The sequence below is a fragment of the Pezoporus flaviventris genome, unplaced genomic scaffold (assembly GCF_033815535.1).
Source record: "Pezoporus flaviventris isolate CSIRO_AGI_PZ_B2104156 unplaced genomic scaffold, CSIRO_AGI_Pfla_v1 ptg000002l, whole genome shotgun sequence".
Classification (NCBI taxonomy): domain Eukaryota; kingdom Metazoa; phylum Chordata; class Aves; order Psittaciformes; family Psittacidae; genus Pezoporus; species Pezoporus flaviventris.
In genome coordinates, this window is record NW_026892550.1 from 51,585,091 (window position 1) to 51,607,964 (window position 22,874).

The window sequence follows — 22,874 nt, forward strand, 5'->3', positions numbered from 1 at the left end:
AAGTGATTGATACAGAAGTACAAATTAAATGTATTACCTACAGCTAATGATACAAAACCAGTGTCCTAATCTACATACTAACAGAACATTTAAATGAGAACCCATCTGTATATATACATGCAATTAACTGAAATCTAGTCCTATAACCAGAAGCCCACAGAATATAGATTTTTCTTAATTTGGAAAAATTGTTGCTTTTGTTTTGTGCATGGGTTTGATAAAATGACTGCAGGCGTAAAAAGACATGGTGAGTCTCACTGGCTGTTACATAATTCATACCTCCAAAGGCAAACAAAAGGAAAACAAATTAAACTAGCACTTCGCAATTGTGTTTTATAAGCTCAGTCCATTACATATCAGATGTCATTTGGGAAGCTGATTTTATTAGGTAGTAAGCTAGGCAAAACCTGCCTTCTTTTTTCTCTGCCAGAGTAGCAGCACTACAGCCCAGGAGAGCTGCAGCAGACTCTCAGACTCCTCAAATGAAGGCATTGCCTGCTGTAAAGAACAGCAGACCTTACAAGTATGATGACTGAGTACACATTATACTGCTTCACTGAAGATTCCCCTCTGGAGAATAGCTCATTACCATGCTAGAACGTCCTAATTTTACAAACCATCAAAAGCTGAAAATATATGTGCCTATTAAAAAGGTCTACTCAAATATCATTCCGGTTTTAGTGTTACACTAATGGACAAAACAATAGAGAAAAAGGTTTCATAATGCAGTTTCTGCCAACAACCTACCTCATTATAAGGATGTAAATAGCCTGAAGATAGTTCTAGCAACACTGAGTCAGACATGCAGAGAATTTGTAGGACTACTAAACCTAGAATCCTTTGCAGACATAAAAGTCATTTAAAACAACATCTTAGATTTTTAAAAAAGAGGAATCCATAGGTCTTTAAACTGTATGAATTTTAAGAAAATTCTAGGCTAGCAAGCCATCTAGTGACCACTTTAAGGTAGTAACTTCTCAGAAGTCCATTCTATCAAAAGACAAGTTATACAACATTCCTCAACATTTATTATTTCTCAACACGTTCATATCAAAACCAGCAAAATAATAAACAAATAACCTAGATATGCTTTATGGGAATTTGCCTCCTTAGACTGCTATGGTAGGTTCTTTGCTAGTGCTGTCAAACATCCTCAACATACTGTAAAGAAAGGGCCTCCAGGCCAGTTTCCAGCAGATGGGAATCCACAAGTGAAATCCAATTTATACTACTGAATTACTAGTCTTACAAATTCATATTAATTAAGGTGTTAGGCCACTGAATTATTTATATATTGAAAAAACAGATGTATTTCTGTGACTATAATAATTACTGCTTTGGTACCTACGGCTTGCAGGCAAATTTGTGAGTACCTTATGTACAGGGCAAACTGAAAAATGCAGTAACAGCTGTATCTTAAAAGAGAGGGGTACAATTTTCTGGACTGAAACCCTCTGCCCATTATGTTATGTTCTATCATTTCTTAAATTCACTTAAGCCATAGAAAAACTACTCCTCTTGTGCCAACAAGAGGAATTTCTGACCACAAGCATTCACTGCTGTTTCTCCCGAATGTGTAAAGACATCTTTACACATTTATTTTGGTCAAAATAAGTCATGTTTAGCTTACACAGTACATCTGTATCAACCTAAATCATTTTGAATGAAAACATCTACGAAATACTCATACAAACCTATCAGTCAACAGAACTATCTGGATGACTGTTGCCCAGGCTCTGCGATTAACAGTGACTCTAAACCAAAACCTTGTCTGTGCCCTGCCCCAGAAGTTAAAAACAAGAGAAGAAAGAATAGATAACAAAAACAACACCATCACAGTATTTAATGATTACACAACTCAGTGTAACTGGAGCTTGTTCTTTTAATAACAACTCCAAAATTATACATGCCTTTTTGGGTTTTTTTGTTTACCAAGTTGAGCTACTGAAATCTATAACATTCAGTAGTGTATTTTCAGAAGAAAGCAATCACAACCAAGGCAGACATATTTCATAAATAGGAATTCCATAACTTAAAATACAGAAGTTCTACATACTTTCCTAAGCATAAGAAGAAATCAATGTTTCATTAATGTGGGAAGTACAAAAGTTAAGTACTAAGGTGTGGCTTTTTTTTGAATTATGCTTAGCTTATACTGCTCACTCTCTGGCTTACATCCTTCTTGTTAAGTGTTTAAATCTTCAGTGCAATAGTATAAAACTAATAGTATAATCTTGCCCATAATTTACACAGAGTGGGTTTTTTTCCCCCCTCAGCTTCTCACACAAAGTAACTATGTGAGAATTATGGAGAAGCCTGCAAAGGTCATCTAGTCCTGCCTCCTGCTCAAAACTGGATCCAGTAAAGCAGGCTGCTCAGGACATGGCCAATCAAGTTTTAAATACCTGAATGGATGGCACATCCACAAACTCTCAGGGAAACTTGTTCTAATATTTGATCACCTTTACAGTAAAAAGGTATTATTCCCCTATGCCTAGCTTGAATTTCCTATGTTTCATCTCATGCCTGTTGCCCCTCATCCTACCCTTGTGCACCTCTGACAAAAGCCTTCATTTGTCTTTTTTTATACTCTCCCACTGCAGTGCTAAAACCAGCAAAAATATATCCTTTAGCCTTCTCCAGGCTTAACAAGTCCAGTTCCCCTCCACCTTTCTTTTACAGCAATATGCGCCAGTCCCTGATCACCCTGGTGGCTTCCCACCCAACTCACTCGCGTCTTATGAAAACCAGTTTGTCTCACCCATTTCTATGTATTTTCCAAGACCTACCAGAGTCAAAGTTTGCATCTTAAGGGAAAAAAACAACTGAGACTGACTTCCAAGCACCAGCCTTAGCTTCTACTGTGTTCCTAATTCTGACCATTCCAAAGCACAGAATTTAAATACAATTGCAGGGCACTGTGTGAACAGAGCTAGGAAACCAGTACTGTGTAACCACGAGGAGCACCTTCCCAAACACCAGTGTAATGCCAAGCTTAGATAGGAAATTGTCTGTAACTCCTGGGGGATGGGTGGGAGACAGAAGAAGGGACACAATGTTTATACACACCCACTGGATTGATCTAAACAGTAGAAGAAGGGTGTGATCAAATTCCAATTTAGGGGATGGTATTTGCAGAGCTACCATAAACTGAGATCTGTAAGTGCGGGACTTTTACAAAAAGTTAAAAGTTTCAAGTTACCTACTGGAAATTCAACTCTTTCCTTGTACAATTTTGCACTTCCTTAACAGGAAAAGTGGCATTTCTGAACTATGACTTCTTCAGAAAATAGTTTCCAGGCTAAATAATGAATTTACTCCATAGGTAGGAAATACAAACTTTGTGCAGTGGGCTAGATCAGCTATATTTGTTGACAGGAAAAACAAGAACAAAACCAATTAAATCTTTATAGCCAAACACCTGCACTAGGCTTGTCTGCCTCCACTAGAAAATGTCAGCAGATTTGAAGTCAAATTTATCAAGCTCAAAAGCCACAAAAGTCTTTTGGGGGGGGGGGGGGGGGGGAATAAAAAAAAAAAAAAGAAAAAAGAAAAGAAGCATGTATAGTCCTGAAAGCAGCTGGGTGTGACAGTTGGTAGCTGTAGGAGACATACATCAGTACCTTGAACTCTAGGTCCCTAAGAAGAACTTTCAAGTGTCTATTGCATTTACGTGCAAAGAAACCAAGCCAGATGACCCTGAAAACCAAGTTATACCACACAAGAACTTTCCAGGTTCAATATCTGCTTGTAACTCCTTTTTCTTCCATAAATGACTGAACACAGTTTTGGAAAAGTCCTGCTAAATTTGCTTCAGAGTTTGTTTCAAATAAGATGAAAAATTCTAAAAAACAAATAATTCTACTACCTACAAAACAACTGTGTTTCAAATTCTTGGTTAATAAACTTCTGTATGTATATCTATCTCTGCCACAATATAGCACTTATACAGTTCCAATTGTCTTCCCTCTTCTGCCACTTTTGTCTGAACTAGTATCACTGTTGTCTGAACTAGAATCCATGAAACTCAAGGATTACCAACACTTTGAGTGGATTGTTTCCCAAACTTTTATACAGCTACTGAAACAAAACAAACATCACAAATTATTTTTAATACTGCTTGCCTATGGTCTTTTTTCTTTACAAATCACAATGGATTATTCAAGAACACACAGACACAGCTTGTTCCAACTAAAGGAAACCTACAGAAGTTATACTCTCAAGGTATCACTGAATTAAGATGGCATGAGAACAAGACATGCCTGTTCAGCCATGCCTTGGTTTCATTGTCTTTCACTGAAGTAAGCAACCACTAAGATATCTTGGCATTCATGAGACTGTTGTCTACAAAGAAAGAAAAATCTGTGCTAAGATGTGCCTTAAGCAAAGGACAGAGCTAAGCTGACTGGGCTAGAAGCCAGCATTCAGAACTGTCAACCAATCATGCTAACGCAAGACTTTGGGAATCACCATCTCGGCACACACAACATTGGTTTCGACAATTATGAAACTTAGTGAATTGTTCTTCTGAGCAGGAGGCACATGGCCTCCCACAATCAGGAACTGTAACCTCCCATACACAGGACTCTGATACAGCACTTTTTTTTTTTTCCCAAAAAACATTCACATGAGCATTAGGGTAAAAATCATAGATACACAGAACCTTTTGGGTTGGAAGGGAGCTTTACTCAAGCTACACCCTAAATTTCCAGAACATCCACATCACAAAAATAAACAAACCCACCACAAAACACATGAATAATGTCTGCTGGAGTATCAAAATTAAAATAATTGTTTGAAATGTCATCTGCTCATTACCCACTGACTATAGATAAGAATGTATGGAGACATTTCTTCTACATGAAGATTAGCAAATTCTGGCTATCCGGTTTCAAGAGGCCATGTTATGGCTGCCTTCACTTTTAGTAAGGTTTGGGGGTTTGGTTTTTTGGTGTTTTGGTTTTTTTTGGGGGGGGGGGGGTTGGTCTGGTTTTTTGTGGGTGGTTTGGGGGGTTTTGTTTGGTTGTTTTTTTGCCTTTGTTGTTGCTTTTGTTTTGTTTTGTGCGTGGGTTTGATTTTTGTTTTTTGGTTTTTTTTGGGGGGGGTGGAGGTGTGGCTGTTGAGGTTTTTTTCTTTGTTTTGGGGTTTTTATGTTGGGTTTGTTTTGCTTTGATTGGTTGTTTTTTTTTAGGTTGGTTAATGAACTGAATCACTCAGCAGACAATGGGAGGAGGCCCAGAGGCTTGAAAAGGGATGGTGTAGACTGCAGGCATGAACAAGGAGAGGCTTACCTTTTCAGAAGCTATGAACCATTACCTCAACTCAGGCATGTAAAGAACGGCTTCCTGAACAATCCCTTACTCAATTGCAGGACCACTTTTACCAGCGCAGGAAAAACAGTGGAAACCAGGGAAACTAGACACAACCACAGCACCCCTAAGCCAGCTCAAAGTACTGTGTGAGTGCAACCCTGGCTCTTGCTATCTGCAGTATATATTAAGTTGTACAATATAGAGACAAAGTAAAAAATTTCAGAATCTTTAAAATTGGTTGCTATCATTTGCTAAGTCAGCATTCATCACTGCTTCTGTAACAACTGACACAGCCTTCTCTCCCTTCCAGTTATCAGTTATGATAATTAATATATCTTGATTTTCCATTTGTCCAATTTTTTTTTCAACTTGGAGACCAAAGTTGTTGCAATGTTTAGGTTTAAAAATGAAGCACACATTAGGACAAGCTTAAAAGCTAGAATTTAAAGATGAATAAGCCTGTCTTTGCTTTTCCTAGAACATACATTCAGACTACAGGCACAAATGCTTTGAAAAAAGTTACTACGATATATCAGCATTTCTGCTCACCCTTTCTTGAAGAAGTTCCACAACTTGCTGTACACAGTCATTTACATCACAGGAATCAGTTTTCAGCACAAGCTCTGGGGCTTCCGGTTTTTCGTACTCCGAGTCAATCCCAGTAAAACCTACAGAATGTAAGACAAAAATCTTAAGCAACTATTCCCAAAGGATTACTCCATTTTAACAATGTTCTTAGACAGTTTTCTAGATATAAACCAACACAATAGACAAGAGCACAGGGTTTTAGCTTTCTTAATAGAGCATTTCTTAGGGAAATCAACATTTTTCTTAATCATACCATCTGCTAATCCTGCTACATGACTGCATCAAACTTTAGCATTCTGCAGCACATACATAGCTCATTTTTGTTGGTGAGTTACTTGATTTTTCCTGTGAAGAAAGAAAGAAGCAATGGCAGTAGAACTGTGCACACCAACCCAGAGTTAGCCATCCATCAGCTGTCCTTCATTGTTAGCTGTGATGCTGTGGGTTTGAACACAAAGCATGATGTCCAACAACCAGTATATAGGTGAATTTACACTCATGACACCAGGCAGTACTCGGAAGAGTAGGAAATTCCAACATCTATTACCTTAGTTCAGCCAATATATCCATTTTAAGACAGCTGTTAATATGAAGTAGATGTGTGTGTTTGCTATAGTTGTAACAACTACTGCCACAGGCACTACAAACTACAGTGAACTTGTTCTGGCCTACTTAGCCAACAGTCTGATTTGAAGAGGAGATTCTGACTGACCATACATAAACAAGGAGGAAAAAAAAAAATCAAAGCTAAAGGCAAAGCATGTAAGGTTTACAAGTCAGATCTGCAGCAGAAATACCAGTTGAGCTGCAGCCACTGAACATCTGCATCCTGCACAACTACAAACATTAAAACTGAATTTTTCACTTCAGTCTTTAATACTCTGAAAATTAGTAGCCTAATTCCCCACCTAAGAAAAAGGATTGCTCCAGTACCTCATGTGATAAATAAAACCCAATATCTGTACCAAAACCTGTATACTTTATCTGACTTTAGGAGCAGTAGGAACAGGGGACAAAGTGTCTCATTACCACAGCCAGAGAAAAAGGTGGTGACAGTTGCTCACTTCTGTGAACAGACAAGTTCATTTAATTTTCATCCTTCATATTATCAGATGGGTTATAAGATACAGCCAGTGCTAGACCCACTTGTAACTGACTCAGCCACTGTATACCTCACTACCACTTTTAAAGTAACAAAATTCCATTATGGAGCTTGTAAAATTCACGAAGTATTAAGGAAGTTCTACAGCACAAATTCAGATTCTGTACAGACATGGTATTCCTGAGGTAACAGTTGGATTTGGTCATCTTGAAGGTCTTTTCCAACCTATTTGATTCTATGATTTGTATCATGCCATCTCAAGCCACCTTGCTATGATTCTGAGCAAACCTCAGGTCAGCCTTATTTATTGCTGGTCTTCACAGGACATATTTGGTAGCATTAGAAGTATCAATCAATCATGTGCAATGTCTTAGATTTCCTGATTTTTTTATAACCCTTTTGATAAATGCTGAGTTCAACATTACAGCATCAGTAAACTCAGCTGAGGAAAACAGTTACTTTAAAAATTGCTATCATCAGCCTCTGCAAACTATAATATAGCACAGAGTAAAGAAGCATTTGAAACAATATTTGCAATGAGTGACCACGTATTTAGGCTTTTCTTTTATTACAGGCTTTAGTTACATCTTGATCTGAGGCTGGGGATATGAAGTCATTTTCATGGGCACTAGCACAGAACCCTAATTTCAAAAAATCTCTTCAGAAGTGCTCTTAATAGCATTCACAGAAAGACAGAGATCACGCTTTGCCTTCTGGAAGAAGTAACTCTTGTTAATGCAATTCTTTATAAAGAGTCAGGCTCTTTTTTAACTAGTCAATGGACACACAAAGGACAGACTAATCCTCAATTGTAAGAGCTTGCAATAGCTGGTACAATTTGCTGCTCAGTCCTGTCCCCAGTCCACACTGCTTTTAAGGGTGGCACAGACTCGAGCACATCCACCTATGCGGAGTCACATTACACCAACGCTTCAGGTATGAAAGGATGTGACTACACCTAGGCTCACCTTTAATTTCTCCAGCCCTGGCTTTCTTGTAGAGTCCTTTAACATCTCTCTGCTCACAGACATGCAATGGAGCATCCACAAATACTTCAAAAAAAGGCAAACTTGCCCCTTCATGAATTCGTCTGGCATTATTACGATCCTGACAGAAAACAGGAAAAAAAATAAATGAAAGATTGCACCCACATACTGTGACTGTCTTTCTGCTTTCAAAGTTCTTTTTAAAGAAGCTGTCGGTAAAATGTAAGCAAGTTTCAAAGTCTGAAAAAAACAAACATGATTTGGTCAACTGATGTCCTGCAAGCTACACCAGTCTGACTATAGTTCATCACATGGCAAAAGCTGACATGAAAATTCGAGGTATTTTACATTAACCTGATTTATTAAAAGAAAAGTAAATAAAAAACACCCAACACCCAACCCAGGCATACACTGCAGAATTTTCTGTACCTGCCCCTATCTTTAAGTACATCCCTAACTTTTACATCTGCTTAACTCAGAGGAGTTATTACCTGCTACTCCAGATACAACCATCTTCTCTCCAGAGCACCAGATTTCTCTACATTCATTCATCTGACAAGACTGCTATACTTCAAATGTTATTTTGTTTCAGTGCTTATCAAGCCATGCATTTGGTGAATTTCAGTTAGAGAACAGAACACTTTCAAAAATCCACTCTACATAATCTCTCATTAAACATTATTATTATTAGTCTTACATCTAAAGACCTGTATTTTACTGCAAGATTCTGAGTTCCCCAATTTATCATCGCAAAAACTGTTTGTACCACTATAACCCAAGAAGTAACATTTTCTCATGCTGTGAAACATGTAAGCTACAGCCCCAGGCAGCTTACAAGATACTTGTAAGTATCTTCAAGATACTTGGTGTTCACTTTGTCTCCCCCATCCAAGTTCTCATAGATAAGCAAAAAAAAAATAAGTTCACAAAACAATGTAAACATGGATTTAGGTTAATTTTCAGTATACCGAACGTTATGTTGGACACACAGCATGAAATAAAATAATTATGGGCAATTACACATTTTTTCCCTTAAGCCATTTGGTAAAATACAGCTCACACCATTCATTCACTAGAGGAAAAAATGCTTTTAAAAAATTTAAGCGAGTCTTCAGGTTAAGTGTATACCTGTTCTTTATAAAGTACTGGAATCTACATGGATCAAACAAGACATTGTAATTTTGAGACTCTTTCTTGGACTATCATATGCATTTGTTCCTTGTATTAGATTAGTAAATTCTGTCTAACAGACTGAAGGACAGTTCCAGTTACAAGACTAATGCAAACTTTTTTTTATATTTAAAGATTAATGTCTCCTATTTAAATAATGAATAATAATTAAATTTGAATAATGAATAATTAAATTTGAATAATCATCTCTAGAAAGCACAAATGTCATTAAAAGAAAAGACAAAAAGTCAAGCAAGTATTTGGTCCTGGCTAAGTTCAGTGAAGGATTCCTGTCACTGAGTTACATTTTGTATTTTCCCTATACTTTATCTAGAGGGTTTTCATATTTACCTGAGTATAAGGAGAGATGAAGGAAGTGATGCACACCAAACCAGCATCTGCAAAAAGTTTAGCAACCTCTGCAATACGACGGACATTTTCTTCTCTATCTTCTGGTGTGAAACCCAGATTCTTATTAAGGCCTTGGCGAATATTATCACCATCCAATGTGTAGCACGGAATGCCATGGCATACTAAATACTCTTCTACTGCCATGCTCACTGTAGTCTTCCCAGCACCAGACAGACCTAGAATATTCAATAATATAACTACATAAGAACAGAAACAAGTTAGAGCAAACTATATTACATTTACCACTGCTAGTGTGAAAAACCCAAAGTGACAGGCATCAGCAGCAATGCCTTTCAGAGTTGCTTACCTGTAATACCCACCAAGTGCCTTTTACACAGACAATAGATATAGGGACAGTAAGGCACAAAGCTAAGTGTGACATAAGAAGCAGAGAACACTGTGGCCTCGAGAGTTGCTGCCACTTACAGAGGTTGTGCACATTCTCCAGTGCTGCTGCTGGCAGTTGATACTAGCTGAATAAGCTAAACTTGGAAACCAAACTCAGTTAAGATGTTACGTTTATATCAGAACAAGAAGATCTCACTCTGAAGTGAATTCCAGTCAACATAAGAAATGGGACGAGACTACACTGTTCTTACTCCTTGCAGAATAACAGCACTGAATTAGACACCACAGACACAATAAAACTTGCCTACTCAAAACTCACACAGAGCATTCATGTTCTACTAACTGGAACGTGTTAGCAACAAGCAAAGACAATTTTCATACTAAACTTTAGCCCAGTTCAGTATCTTAGGCAACAAACCTTTAAACAATTCAGAAGTCTTTCTAGTACTTGAAAGTTCACTGTTTGCTTTAAGTTGCAAATGTGTTTAAATAATTTTCCAGACTAGATTTCAGGAATTTATTTGGAGCACATGCTTCTGCTTATACTGAGCAATCAGCTGCTAAATGGAACACAAACACAAATCTTCATAAGATAAACAGATCCTTTGAGTAAGTAAAATTGTAAAAAAATAAGGGTAATGGCAGTCTAAATAAACTTGCACACTAGTGAGTGAAGAAAAATGTTTTGATCTGTATTAGCAGCGGTTAAGATTCATTCTAGACAAAGCAGACAAGAAAAAATAAAATAAAACTCCATCAGTTTGGTATTACTTCTAAGACCTTTGCAACTCTATTACTTCAACACCTCTGGTGCCCCTTAGCCAACTCAGTTTGCTCATCTTCTTCCCTCCCCTACTCCCCACTTTTTTTCCATTTTTTGTGCATGGGAGGAGGCTGTGTTAAGTTCACCGATTTAGTTTTAGGTTGAATCAGCTCAAGGCTGGGTTGGGCAAGCACTACAGCTTGTGCAAGGCGAGAAAGGAAAACAAGGCTGGAAACAGAACAGTCTTCTTTTGGCAGCAATTACACACACCCCCTTCCTAGAAAGTATTCATGGCAGTCCAAATTAGGATTTCAGCAACTTCATAATTTCTCATTGATGCAGTCTTTGATTTGCAGTTTTTGTCCCCACATCTAGCATGCTATTCACCCAAATGCTCTAGCACGTATCACTTGGTCTCCAGTGTCTAATGAAATGCAAAATGTAATGTTATATAATAATGAATTTTAAAACTAGCTTTTGTGCTGACAAGTCTTTAGAATAACTTACACTCTAAAATTGTATATTATGTTACACGTTAAAGTAATGGCTTCCTATTTTTTATACATTCTTTGTTTTTTTACGTTATTTTTCATTTTTACTAGGACCCCCTGACTCAACACCACAAGACATTTACTACAATTTAACTCTCAAATAAACCTGAGTTTAAAAATGAAAAATAAAATTAAAAATAAAAAATGAAAACCTCTGAAATAACTTTCAGTACACTCCCACTCCAGGAACGCTGGTGACATGAGAGAATCTTGAAGGGAGTATACCACTGTTTCAGCTTTTATTCTAAAACCTAGCAGGGTTTTGAAGACTCATTTCGAAGACTCATTGCACAGTTCTAGAATGGGTAGTATTGCTTACTTCAATACCTACAGTCCATTTCATTCCCTAACATCAGTGCTCAAACATCAACAATCCAGCTTCCCTGACACACTCTTCTTAACACCTTACAGCCTTCCTACTTTTCTGTATTCTACCACCAACTTTCTTCCTCCTGACAAAAAAGGAAATTGGGCATTATCCTGGTTTCAGCCAGGATAGAGTTAATTTACTTCTTAGTAGCTGGTGCAGTGCTGTGCTTTGGCTTTAGTCTGAGAACAACGCTGATAGCACACTCATGTTTTAGTTATTGCTAAGTAGTGCTCACCCTAAGTCAAGTACTCCTCAGTCTCTCATGCTCTGCCAGTGAGGAGGGGCGTGAGAAGCTGGAAGAGAGCAGAAACAGGACACCTGACCCAAACGGCCAAAGGGGTATTCCCATACCACAGCACTTCATGCCCAAACTGGGCAGAGTTGACCTGAGAGAGGGCGGTTACTGCTCAGGGACAGGCTGGGCATCAGTCAGCTGGTGGTGAGCGATTGTATTGTGCACCGTTTTTCTTTCCTTTGGTTTTATTCCCTTCTTTCTCCCCTTTTCATTACAATCATTGTTATTGCATTTTACTTTATTTCAATTATTAAACTGTTTTTAACTCATGGATTTTACCTTTTTTCTCCTGACTCTGCTCCTCATCCCATCAAGGTGGGGAGAGTGAACAATTAACTATGTGGTACTTAGTTGCTAGCTGGGATTTAAACAAATGTAATCTTAATGCCTGTCATGTTTTAAAAGAATGATGACTGGAAAATGCTGCTGTGTAGATAAACTGAGAAAACATTTTTATCATGACCTTTTTCAAAAGGATATTAATGAATTACCAGGAGAAACAGAGAGGCAGCCTACCAGATAATTGAAGCATTGAGACATGCTGGAGCTATGTGACAGATATAGCGAGACAAAGTGCTCCATTCTTTTACCAAAGAAATACATGACAGCAAGCTCCTGTATCAATTCTGTTTGGAGTGGCTCTCTGCAATTTGTTATCAACTACTACTTTACCTTTCCCACATGTTCATTAACGCTAGTGGAAACAAATTTTACTTTGTGCAGTAAGTTTCTCTAATATTTTGCGAAGATCTTTTGTATCGCAATACAACAGTGCTCTAAATGGTTTACAAAATAATAAAACAACACATTGCGATATTTATTTTTTTCGTTTCCATTTGAACTGGAAAATAAAAAGCCTCCAAAGGACATATGTTGAAGCTTCAAGGAACTTTGAAAGACAGAACAAAAAAATCCCCTCAGTTATGAAACAAAGGTGTCTTCTAGAATTTGTTTACCCCTCTTTTTTACAACCAAAACAATTCAGTGAAAAAAAATACAGTGCTGACTTCAAAAATAACTCCCAGTATGCATTGCCTGAACACACCATTGCTGTTCAAGGCATAGGTTTTATGTTGAATCGTTATTTCAACTGAAAAAGACAAGATCATTCTAAAGAGAAAAGACCCTTACAGAAAAGGTTCAGGAACACAGTCTTGGGGAACGGGGGAGACAAGTTAGGTTTCATTTCTTAATAGGGTAAATGGACAGTAAGAAGAGCCAGAATTGGTTAAACCACACAAAATCCCCATGCACTTCAAAACTCAACCATAATTAAGCAATAGACAGTGCCAAAAAAAAAAAAAAAATGCTCCTAGAGCATTGAACAAGATGCATTCTCAAATTACTATCTGTCCCAGAGCAATTTCTTCCTAGTCTACCTAAAAAATAGTAATAAAATTGCATCAGCATCTCAGATTCTACAAACACTCAACTTTGCAGGAAAAAGAAGGAGCTAAGTAACTTTTCAGAAGAAAAACTAAAACAAAAAGATCCTCAGAAATCCGTGACTGTACCTGTTAACCAGACTGTGCATCCACGAAAACCACTTCTTGTTCCCACCACTTGGCCTCTCTTATTTCTGCTGACATGATGAGCTTGGTAGGTAACATTGGTTGCCCTCTGCATTCCCTGTAAAAGAAGCAGCTGATTAGGTCTTTAATGTCTGACAGGGTGAGCTGGCAAACCATACTGAAATTTCTTCACAGGCACAGAGAAAGATTTGAAGACAGATCAATGGAAGTAAAAACAATACCAAATCCATCAGCTGCAGCATAGATCAAAGGACACAAAGGAAATTAGAAAAGCCACCCATAGCAAACCACATCCCTTGTGCTCCTTCAGTGAAACTTGAGATTGCCAGGTTAGGCAATTACTACTTTCAAATACAACTTAAGAAAAATCAACTGTACAAAAAGAGATGAGCTGCTAGGCGCTACTTCTGTTCAAGTCATTTAAAGGTAAGATCAAATGGACTCTTCCTCTCTGAGCTAAAGGTTTCCGTCATAAAACAGCGAAACATTGGCTCATTTTTAACTCTTAAGAGGCCTTTTCATTGCAAACTACGCATGTCTGGTTCAACTTTCAGTTCAGCAGGCACACCTCCAAACCACTCTGCCTTTACCTATATCTTCAGTCTCCAGAACTAAGCCAGTTACATATTCTGAGTGCTTAAATAAAGTACTATTTCTAAGTGATTTACTAAAGAATTTACTTTTAAAGATGGGATTTTTGTAATATAATCTTAATTACAACAAAGCTGGTTAAAGATATTCTTAAAACAATTTATTCCTCATAATAAGCTTCTGTATGAGTATCTTAAGAAAAATTACACTGCTGTCAAACACATTTCACAGTTTAAGGTAAGGGAACCCACCACAGAAAGATCAGCCTCAGCATTCCCTTAAGCTTTAACGGCATCAGGTAACATGAACTTTGTTCATAAAAGATCAGGACCTTAGACAACCAAAGCATGAACAATCAAACAGAAAGAGAATGCTAAAAAATAAAATAAAAAAAAATAAAAAAGAGAGGTGGGGTGGAATTAATGGTGTATGTAATGCTGCTTTGACTTCTCTTGCTTACAAACATATTCTAAGATATTCACACTGTCTTCTCTTTCATCATTTTATCAGCACTAGCTGGAAAGAAAAGCACGTATAACATCTAATAAAAACAAAAGAAGGGAGGATATTCAGAGGATTACAGAGTACTAGCAGAGAGCTGTTCATAGTTTTTGAGGGAAATACCACAAAGTAGTGTTAACAGAAAAATTGTATCTACTTGTGGCTTCAAGAGCTGCTGCTACAGCATTCTTCTGCAGAAAAACACTTTAAAGTTTATCTAAAACCTAAGTGGAAGTTATGAATTTGCGTGATTGTACATCCCCACCTCTATACACAGCTGGGCTCATAGTTAACACAGAAACAAGGTAAAAACAGATGTTCAAGTTTTCAGACACGACTCCGTAATTCAGTGGTGACAGTCCAGCATCTAAAATTAGATGAAGACTGAATACCAACCCATAAGAAACCACCATCTGCAAAGATTTTATAACCATACAAAAATGAAGTTGTATTTGCTGATCATGCTACCTTCAAATAATTTATCTCCAAAACCAAATCTGTTTTGTACATGAAATTACTACAATACAGATAACTAAAACCAGAAGTCAAAGAGTAAAAAAAAAAAAAGAAAAATTCTTTCTTCCTCTAGTAGAAACAAATATGCACTACATAAAATTGGAGATATCAGCAAGCAAATGGACAGACTGTGGAATTAAAAAACAACAAAAAGAATTTAAGTACTTGGCCTTCAATTAAAAGAAAGATATACTGTTCATATACTGTACATAGCAATTCAAACTAATACATTAATAGCAACATTCTTTCTCAATAATTCCAGTTGTACTGTATTTTACTAGGCACTAGAAAAACACAAGGCAGTCTCAAAGCACAGCCACTGTCTCTTTCACACTAAAATGTAAAAATACACATACTTTGCTGTTGACTCCTAGTGATCAGTATGCTATCACACTCAAACACTTTGGAGGTCAAAGGCCTCATCCAAGGAGACTTCTTCCAGACTGTATTCAGTAAGCTGCATCAGTTTTCTTTGTTCTCCAGAACTAGCAAAGCAGCAACGCAACTGATCAGGGTATTGCACTAAGCTTACAAAACACATGAAAGCAGGCAAGAGGGATTCTTAAAATGATGAAAAAAAAGACAACTTTAAAAAAGAAGAAACAAAAAAGTATCAAGCAACAAATGAGCATTGATGACACAGCAACAGGAAGGCCAACAGACTGCAGGAATACAAGGCACACAAGTGCAACAGAGCAGGCAGCAAGCTCAGGGGTGGGACAATAATCCTTCAGAAGCAGGCATCCAAGACTAAAGGTTAAAGTGCTCAAACTGTGTGCATCCTTTCAAAACCACACCTATCCCCAGCAGCCCCACCTTCTGTTTATGTATGTATGCACACAAGACAGCTCAGTACTACTCCTGGACAAAGTAGCAAAATCTTCCTTACCTTCCAACAGAGAACAGGTTTTTATAGAAGTGCTTTGAAGAGTTAATAATTTAGCAAGTCATTCTCTCTTGCTGAAAAAAAAACTGACAACCTAGTAATGTTTCCTAATCCTGTTCACTTTCCTACTAGATGATTCACTAGCACCACTGAGCAACAAAAGCCAAAAGCTGCATCCTCAAAATCGTATGTTTTTAATTACTATCCCGGACATATACATTTACTACAAATATTGATGTGGTACAGAAAAATACTCAGGAGCAGAATCAGTGGCTTACATTGGTTGCTCTCTTAAATTATTTAGCCAGTCTTCAAATTCCTGTATGCAAAATTTTATGACTATCAACTGATGAAATTAAATGGCCATCCAAAATAATAGCAGAAATGAAGAACAGTCATTTCTTTTTACACTGCGTCAAAGCATTGCTAGCCTTGGAGATCCATATTATCAATGTTAAAAGAAATGAAACAGAGAAAATGAGTAACAGGAAAACTCAATATGATGAAGTACTGTTTAAAAGAGCTATTTTAAACTTCTTAGCCTAATTTCATTCACTATAATAGTCACTCTACTGAAACAACACACTAAATTTCTGAAAAGGGGCTAATGAAAAAAAGGGCATTAATCTCAAAGGTCTTTTTATCTGCCTTTTTTTACAACCACTGGAAATTTCCTCTCTAACTTGGCTACAAAAATATTTCTTGCACCCCATGTTACATATTAAGTGCTTCTGCGCTACTTATACAAACACTGCATTTTAATGTTTTCCCTCCTGCATGTTAAAAAATGCTCTGGTCCACTGTGTTTCTCTATAACAGTAACGTCAGCTGGGAATTCTGACATATCTTTCCTTTCTTCTCCCCCATTATGCCAGTTTGTGTCTCACATGAAATCTGAAGTGCTGCAATATAACAATAATATCTTTGTACTGAAGATAAAAAAATTGGAGTAATAAGCCTTTCACTTTAGATGTGCACTGAAAAGGTGTAATAACACAGCAAGAAAGGATGACTTCACAGCTTACTTTTTTTTTGTCATAAAGGTAGCTTTTCACTTCGCAGGTAGTTGACCAGGAAAATGAGTACAGACATCTAAGAACTATGGAAACAGAAGAAAGAAAGAAGATGTGGACCAAAAGGAAATATAACTCTGTCAATTTATCTGTATAAATATTTGTTAAGGGAGACCTGACCTGCATTTATTTTCTTATCTTATTCTTGATGTTTTGCCCAGTTGCAACTATTTATTTTTTTTTGCCAAAGCCAAATCTGACTATCAGTAACAAACACCTTTGCGGTAAGAACTCCAATCAGACATCCAGATAAAGGAGAGCAAACCCAAGTTGCAACACCAAGATCAAAAGGCAGCAGAAAAGATTATTGCTCGTTTCGTAATTAACAGCCAGATCATTACACTGGCATAAACTGAACTTATTCTTCACTACTTCAGAGCAACAATGAAACATTGTGCTTCTACAGTCACTTGACATCAAATTTTAACTTTTCACAAAGCAAGACCCCTGGGGTAGGAAGTAAAGCTTTCAGTGGCAAGCAGAGACTCCCCATGCCACAGCACTTCCTTGAGGCAGCTTTGACATTGGAAGCATCAGGAAAGGACTGTGTAAAGCGCAGGCACTGTTTCTATACAAACCATATATACCCAAGAAACTGTGAGTAAATCTATAGTCTTCTGCTGTAAGATGACAGCACCGATTCCCCAAGCGAACAACACCCATAAGCTAACAGTAGCAACAGATCCAGCATCACCTCTGAAATGCGGTCTTATCTTTAATGCCTTTCCCATTTCCCAAACACCTCAGATGCATTTCTAAGCCATTTGCTAACTTGCTCACTATGTGCCTCTTATAAGATAGGCTATCTCAATAACACATTTTTATGACATTTATTCTTCAGCAACGACAACTCAACCAAGTGATAAGTTTCTTTTTCCAACCAAACTGCTCTCCTCAGTAGCGAAACAGCAACTCCAGCAGACTGAACATTACCCATTTCCTTTGTCTACAAACACAAGCAAGGAGAACTGACATAATTCCAATACAAAAATTCAGATGCTAAAACAATGGCATTTCACCCAAAAGTCTACTCCGTACGTACATAAGCCTTCAGGACCTGTTCACCAAAATACCTGCAAGGAATACCTTCCAATAGCTACTTTCTCAAATTCTGATTTGAAATTCATGCTTTGATTTGGACAACCGTGCTTGGAAAAGGAGGGCAAGCCCAGAAATGGTATCTGAACAATAAGATGTTCTGTAGAGATTAAAAAGCTAACAATTCTCTAATCCATATTCTACCATAGTCTACAGCATTAAATTTCCTCACACTTGGAACAAAAACTCTTACCTTTATCCTCACAACTGCCCTTCAGAACAATTTGCCACAGTGATACTGATTCAACAGGGAATCTAAACACCTTTGTGTGAAGCATCACCCAACTTGACAAATGCATGCTCTCCTACCGCTGTCACAAAGGATTTGTTATAAAGTTGGGACAGTTTCAAAAATCACGGCAGCAGAAAGAAACCAGAATATTGTACAGTACTCGTTGATAACCATACTATAAGGAACATATCTTCACTTGCCACCTGCCACAGTAACAGCATGACCAAAACCAGAGATAGCTTATTCACCAGTGACAGAGTGGAGTCATTAGCTGGCATCAAAAGGCATGAATAAAAACAAAGCCAGAGATGCCTCTGCTGAATACACTCTCTAAAACAAGAACTGGAGCAAGCTCTCTTGAGGAGTTACCTGCAAAATGATGCAACACCTCCATCATGTTAGGAATTAGAGCTACAATAAAGAAAGCATTTCACAAATATCCCTATCAAGCTAGTGTAATTGTGGTATTTGAGGCTAAGTTGTGCGCTGCTCTGTAACTTGGAGGTGTCTGTGCTCAGAGGTGGGCTTGGCAACGGGATTTCCACAGACAGAGGTGTATTTTGGATAGTGTTGGATGCCCAGAGAAAGTCTGGAAGACAAGGCTCTGCCTACTCCCCTAGGGGCTGCCAATTCCAACAGGGTATAATGGTTTGCTTTGACTTTGCTCTCAGCTGAACAGACACAGAGTCAGAAGTGCCAGAACATTTTGTGTGTGGAGCATGTGAATCAGCAGCACTTTTTTTCCCTGGTGAAGCTTACTGGGTTATAAAGAGCAATTCAGCCAAGGTCTGATGAAGAAAAAAGGAGAAGTAGACATCTTCCTCTGCTTGCCACGCAACACAGAGGGGATTGCTAACCTCAACTGAACTCACTGAACAGTTGATGCCACTTAACTTTCTGTTAATTTCAGTTAATGTCAGTCAATGTCAGTTAATACTCCTTGGGTTTTGCCATAACATTTCCTTAGTTTGGTCAAATCCATCTTGTCTTTGTTCCTGACAAATTAAATGATGCTGAATAACTTTTGAATACGCTTTGTTACTGCCACCCAGACATGATCTATTTCACTATCTTTGTAACATCTGATTTTGCCTTTTCCTCACAGAAATCAAAAGAATGTAACTTATCAATTACTCTCCTATGCAAACAAGTTTGAACTTGTACACAATGGAAGAGGCTTGGACAGGCACAACATTTACTGAACTTTTTTAGTACAGTATCAACTTTCCCATTTTCAGACAACCATGAGACTCTTCTTTAACATATTTGTCATTTCAATAACAGTACTGCGGCTTGTACTACTCACAGTAACACTTCAAAGACTGGTTTACACTGTTACTTCTGTATCACATGTTTTCTGCATCTTATCCCTCATCTGTTTCAGCTCTGTTTTATAGTCTCAAAAAAATCATACTACTTTTCACTTGTCTTGCATCATCAAAAGTATCAAATGTTCTCAAAGGCCTGCAGTGTATCTTCTGACTAGCTGTGTTTTGGTCTTCACTGTAAATTGATCTTCGCCCATCTTTATGGCTAAGAATGAGGCTTTAGTTAGATTCTTTTAAACCCTGTCTCGACAGTTTTCCACGTAACACCCACCATACAAAGAACCTCAGTCTTTGGCCAACCCAGGTTTATGAATGGCCACATTGTACATCGCATTCTTAAGTTTTCCTCCCTCCAGCGCGCTAGAAACTGAGGGCTCACGACAGAAGAGGCACGGACGAAACCCCCAGCCCGCCGGTTCCCTCCGGAGGGGCTTCCTGCCCTTCCCCACAAGCTACCCCCTCGTTCCCGAGGACACCGGCACGGGCCGCCGCCGCCGTGCTCCATGGCGACACTCCTCCCAGGGAGCCCGCACGGCCGTTCCGTTAACCGGCTCGGCTCACGCCGCCCGCGCGCTCCCTCCGGCCCGCATCCCTTCCCTCCCCGCCGCAGGCGGGTGGGCGGCAGCCAGCGGGGCAGGAAGCCCCCATCCCGGCTGCCGCCCATTGCCACATCACCACGGCGCTCGACCGCGTCTTCCTTCCCTCCCTTCTCCGCCTCGAACGCCCCGCTCGCCCACCTGCCCACGGGTACACCGCTCCCCGCACACCCGCTCACCCAGTTCGGCATCCTGTTGCTCAGCTTGACTTTCTTGCACTGGCTCTCGGGCAGCTCCATGGCCGCGGGAGGACAGCGACGGAAGGAGGGGAGGAGGAGAGGAGAACGCTCCTTCCCCACCGATGCTAAGTACGGGTGCAGCCGCAGCAGCCGAGGCGCCGTGCCGTGTGCGCGTCCCCGCCCGCGGCTCGGCCAAAGGTGGTGCAGGGCGGAGCTGCGTACCGGCACGGGGAGGGGAGCATAGGAGTATCCACGCGCGTGCGCCGAGCCGTGACGCGCGGCAGGGTGGGCGGTAGCTGCGGCCCGCAGACACTTCCGGGGCTGGTGGCCTGTGGCGCCCGCGGCTGCCCCTGCCGGGTGGTGGGTGCTGACTCGGGGTGCTGCGGGCACCCGTCACCCAGGGCCTCTCAGCTCCTGGGAAGAAGGCCGTGACACCCCTCAGGAACAGTTGGGGAGCGGCACAAAGCGGCTGCCTCATTTTTATGTGACAGGGACAAGCTAAAGACATCGCCTGAGCAGAGCACCCTCTCCCCTGTCTTTGTGGAGAGACAGGGCTTCGCTGCAAAGCCTTACCTTGAAGGTGATGAAACGCTGAGAAACAGCAGTGTAGTCAGGAGTGACCTGGAAGGCAAGGATTGCTTTAATTAAATCTCCCACCTCACAAGGAGCCCAACAAAGCTAATTCTGTGCTGCGTTCTAGGAAATCTCTTACCGTGAATTTGGAACAAGAAGTTCTTGGATTCTACCTTGTAGACAGGAACTGCTTTAGCAATCAGGTGCTAATCTGAAGGTGGAGATGGTGCTATACTAATAGGAGTTACATTTGCTGTTTAAATATTAGTCCATTTATATCAGTTCCAGAAAGTAATTGCTTTAGCACTTAAGTGCTAATCTTAAGGTGGAAATGGTGCTGCACTAACAACAAGTTGCATTTACTGTAAAAATATGAGCCTGTTTACAGTCTGTCTGTAGATTGTTTGTTCTCTGACAGTTTACACAGGAAATAAAAAGGTCTTCTTTGTGGTTGAATGTTTACTCCTGCTATATCAGAAGTACATTCTTCCAAGGATACTAAGGTGTTGGTTTTAAAGCATATCTTGAAATTCAGATTAAAAGCTTATCGTCCTTACGCAAGGTAGATGACCTCCCTGAAATCAAGAAAAATAATTAGAAACGCTGCCAGGCAATTTGAAGGTCAGATAGAATTTATACAACCATTGCAGTTACTTATTTAGGCTTGACTCGAATGACAAAGTTGTAAAGCATGCAGCCCGGCAAGTAACTGAACCGGCAGTGCCTGGCTGCATTCTGACCATGGCAACCAGTGGCAGAAGCAGGGCCTGGATTTTACTGAGCAGAACCTCTCACACAATGTTCTCCCAAGCATGGAAGGAGACCTAGTATACTGCCCTGCAACAGGGAGCTGAGAGCTTTCCCTGTTCACTATTCAGTTATGCCTAAAGCACACTTGGTTAACTGCACGTTGTGCAACATTGCTTTACGCACCTTGGGTCACTCTAAATGTTATTTGCAATCACAATCCTTTTAAATTCTACTGTTACTTATCCTAACTATGCTGATACAGATTGCTGCTCGTGCAGCCTCCTTGGAACTTAATCTGGCAAGTCGGGTCAAGGACAATAGAAAGGGCTTCTTCAAATACATAGCGAATAAAACTAACACAAGAAGCATTATAGGCCCACTGCTGAATGAGGTGGGTGCCCTGGAGACAAAGAAGGCAGAGGTGTTGAATGCCTTCTTTGCCTCTGTCTTTACTCCTGCAGACTCTCCCCAGGGGACCCAGATTCCTATAGCCCCGGAAGGAGTCAGGATAAAGGAGGAGTTTGCTTTGGTAGATGAGGATTGGGTTAGGGATCAGTTAAGCAATCTGGACATCTATAAATCGATGGGTCCAGATGGAATACACCCACGGGTGCTGAGGGAGCTGGCAGAGGTCATTGCTGAGCCACTCTCCATCATCTCTGGTAAGTCGTGGGAAACAGGTGAGGTGCCTGAGGATTGGAGGATGGCAAATATCACGCCGGTCTATAAGAAGGGCAAGAAGGAGGACCCGGGTAATTATAGACCGGTCAGCCTTACCTCCATCCCTGGAAAGGTGATGGAACAACTTATTCTTGACACCATCTCTAGGCATATCAAGGATGAGGGGGTCATTAAGAGCAGCCAACATGGCTTTACCAAGGGGGAGTCATGTTTGACCAACCTTATAGCTGCCTATGAGCAAGTAACTAGGTGGATGAATGATGGTAGAGCGGTAGATGTGGTTTATCTTGATTTCAGTAAGGCATTTGATACCGTCTCCCACAGCATCCTCATAGATAAGCTAAGGAAATGTGGGCTTGATGATCAGGTAGTGAGGTGGATCAAGAACTGGTTGGAAGGAAGAAGGCAGAGAGTTGTGGTCAATGAGGCAGAATCTAGCTGG

General features: G+C 39.6%; 1 protein-coding gene across 5 annotated transcripts in view; it reads right to left on the reverse strand.

The window, feature by feature from the left end:
* Positions 1 to 22,874, reverse strand: part of PAPSS1 (3'-phosphoadenosine 5'-phosphosulfate synthase 1) — a 53,156-nt gene that overhangs the window by 24,347 nt on the left and 5,935 nt on the right. Inside the window, exons 1-5 of one of the 5 annotated variants that reach the window (XM_061478306.1) lie at positions 20,429 to 20,550; positions 13,411 to 13,525; positions 9,510 to 9,745; positions 7,971 to 8,109; positions 5,862 to 5,980 (exon numbers count right to left, since the gene is read on the reverse strand). In XM_061478306.1, coding sequence (XP_061334290.1) covers positions 5,862 to 5,980; positions 7,971 to 8,109; positions 9,510 to 9,745; positions 13,411 to 13,525; positions 20,429 to 20,488 — 669 coding nt within the window. In that variant the 5' untranslated portion in view covers positions 20,489 to 20,550. Of the gene's footprint in view, positions 1 to 5,861; positions 5,981 to 7,970; positions 8,110 to 9,509; positions 9,746 to 13,410; positions 13,526 to 13,649; positions 13,686 to 19,631; positions 19,654 to 19,924; positions 20,333 to 20,428; positions 20,551 to 22,874 lie in introns of those variants that run through there. The other 4 variants (XM_061478303.1, XM_061478324.1, XM_061478319.1 and 1 more) reach the window with 4 other exon arrangements.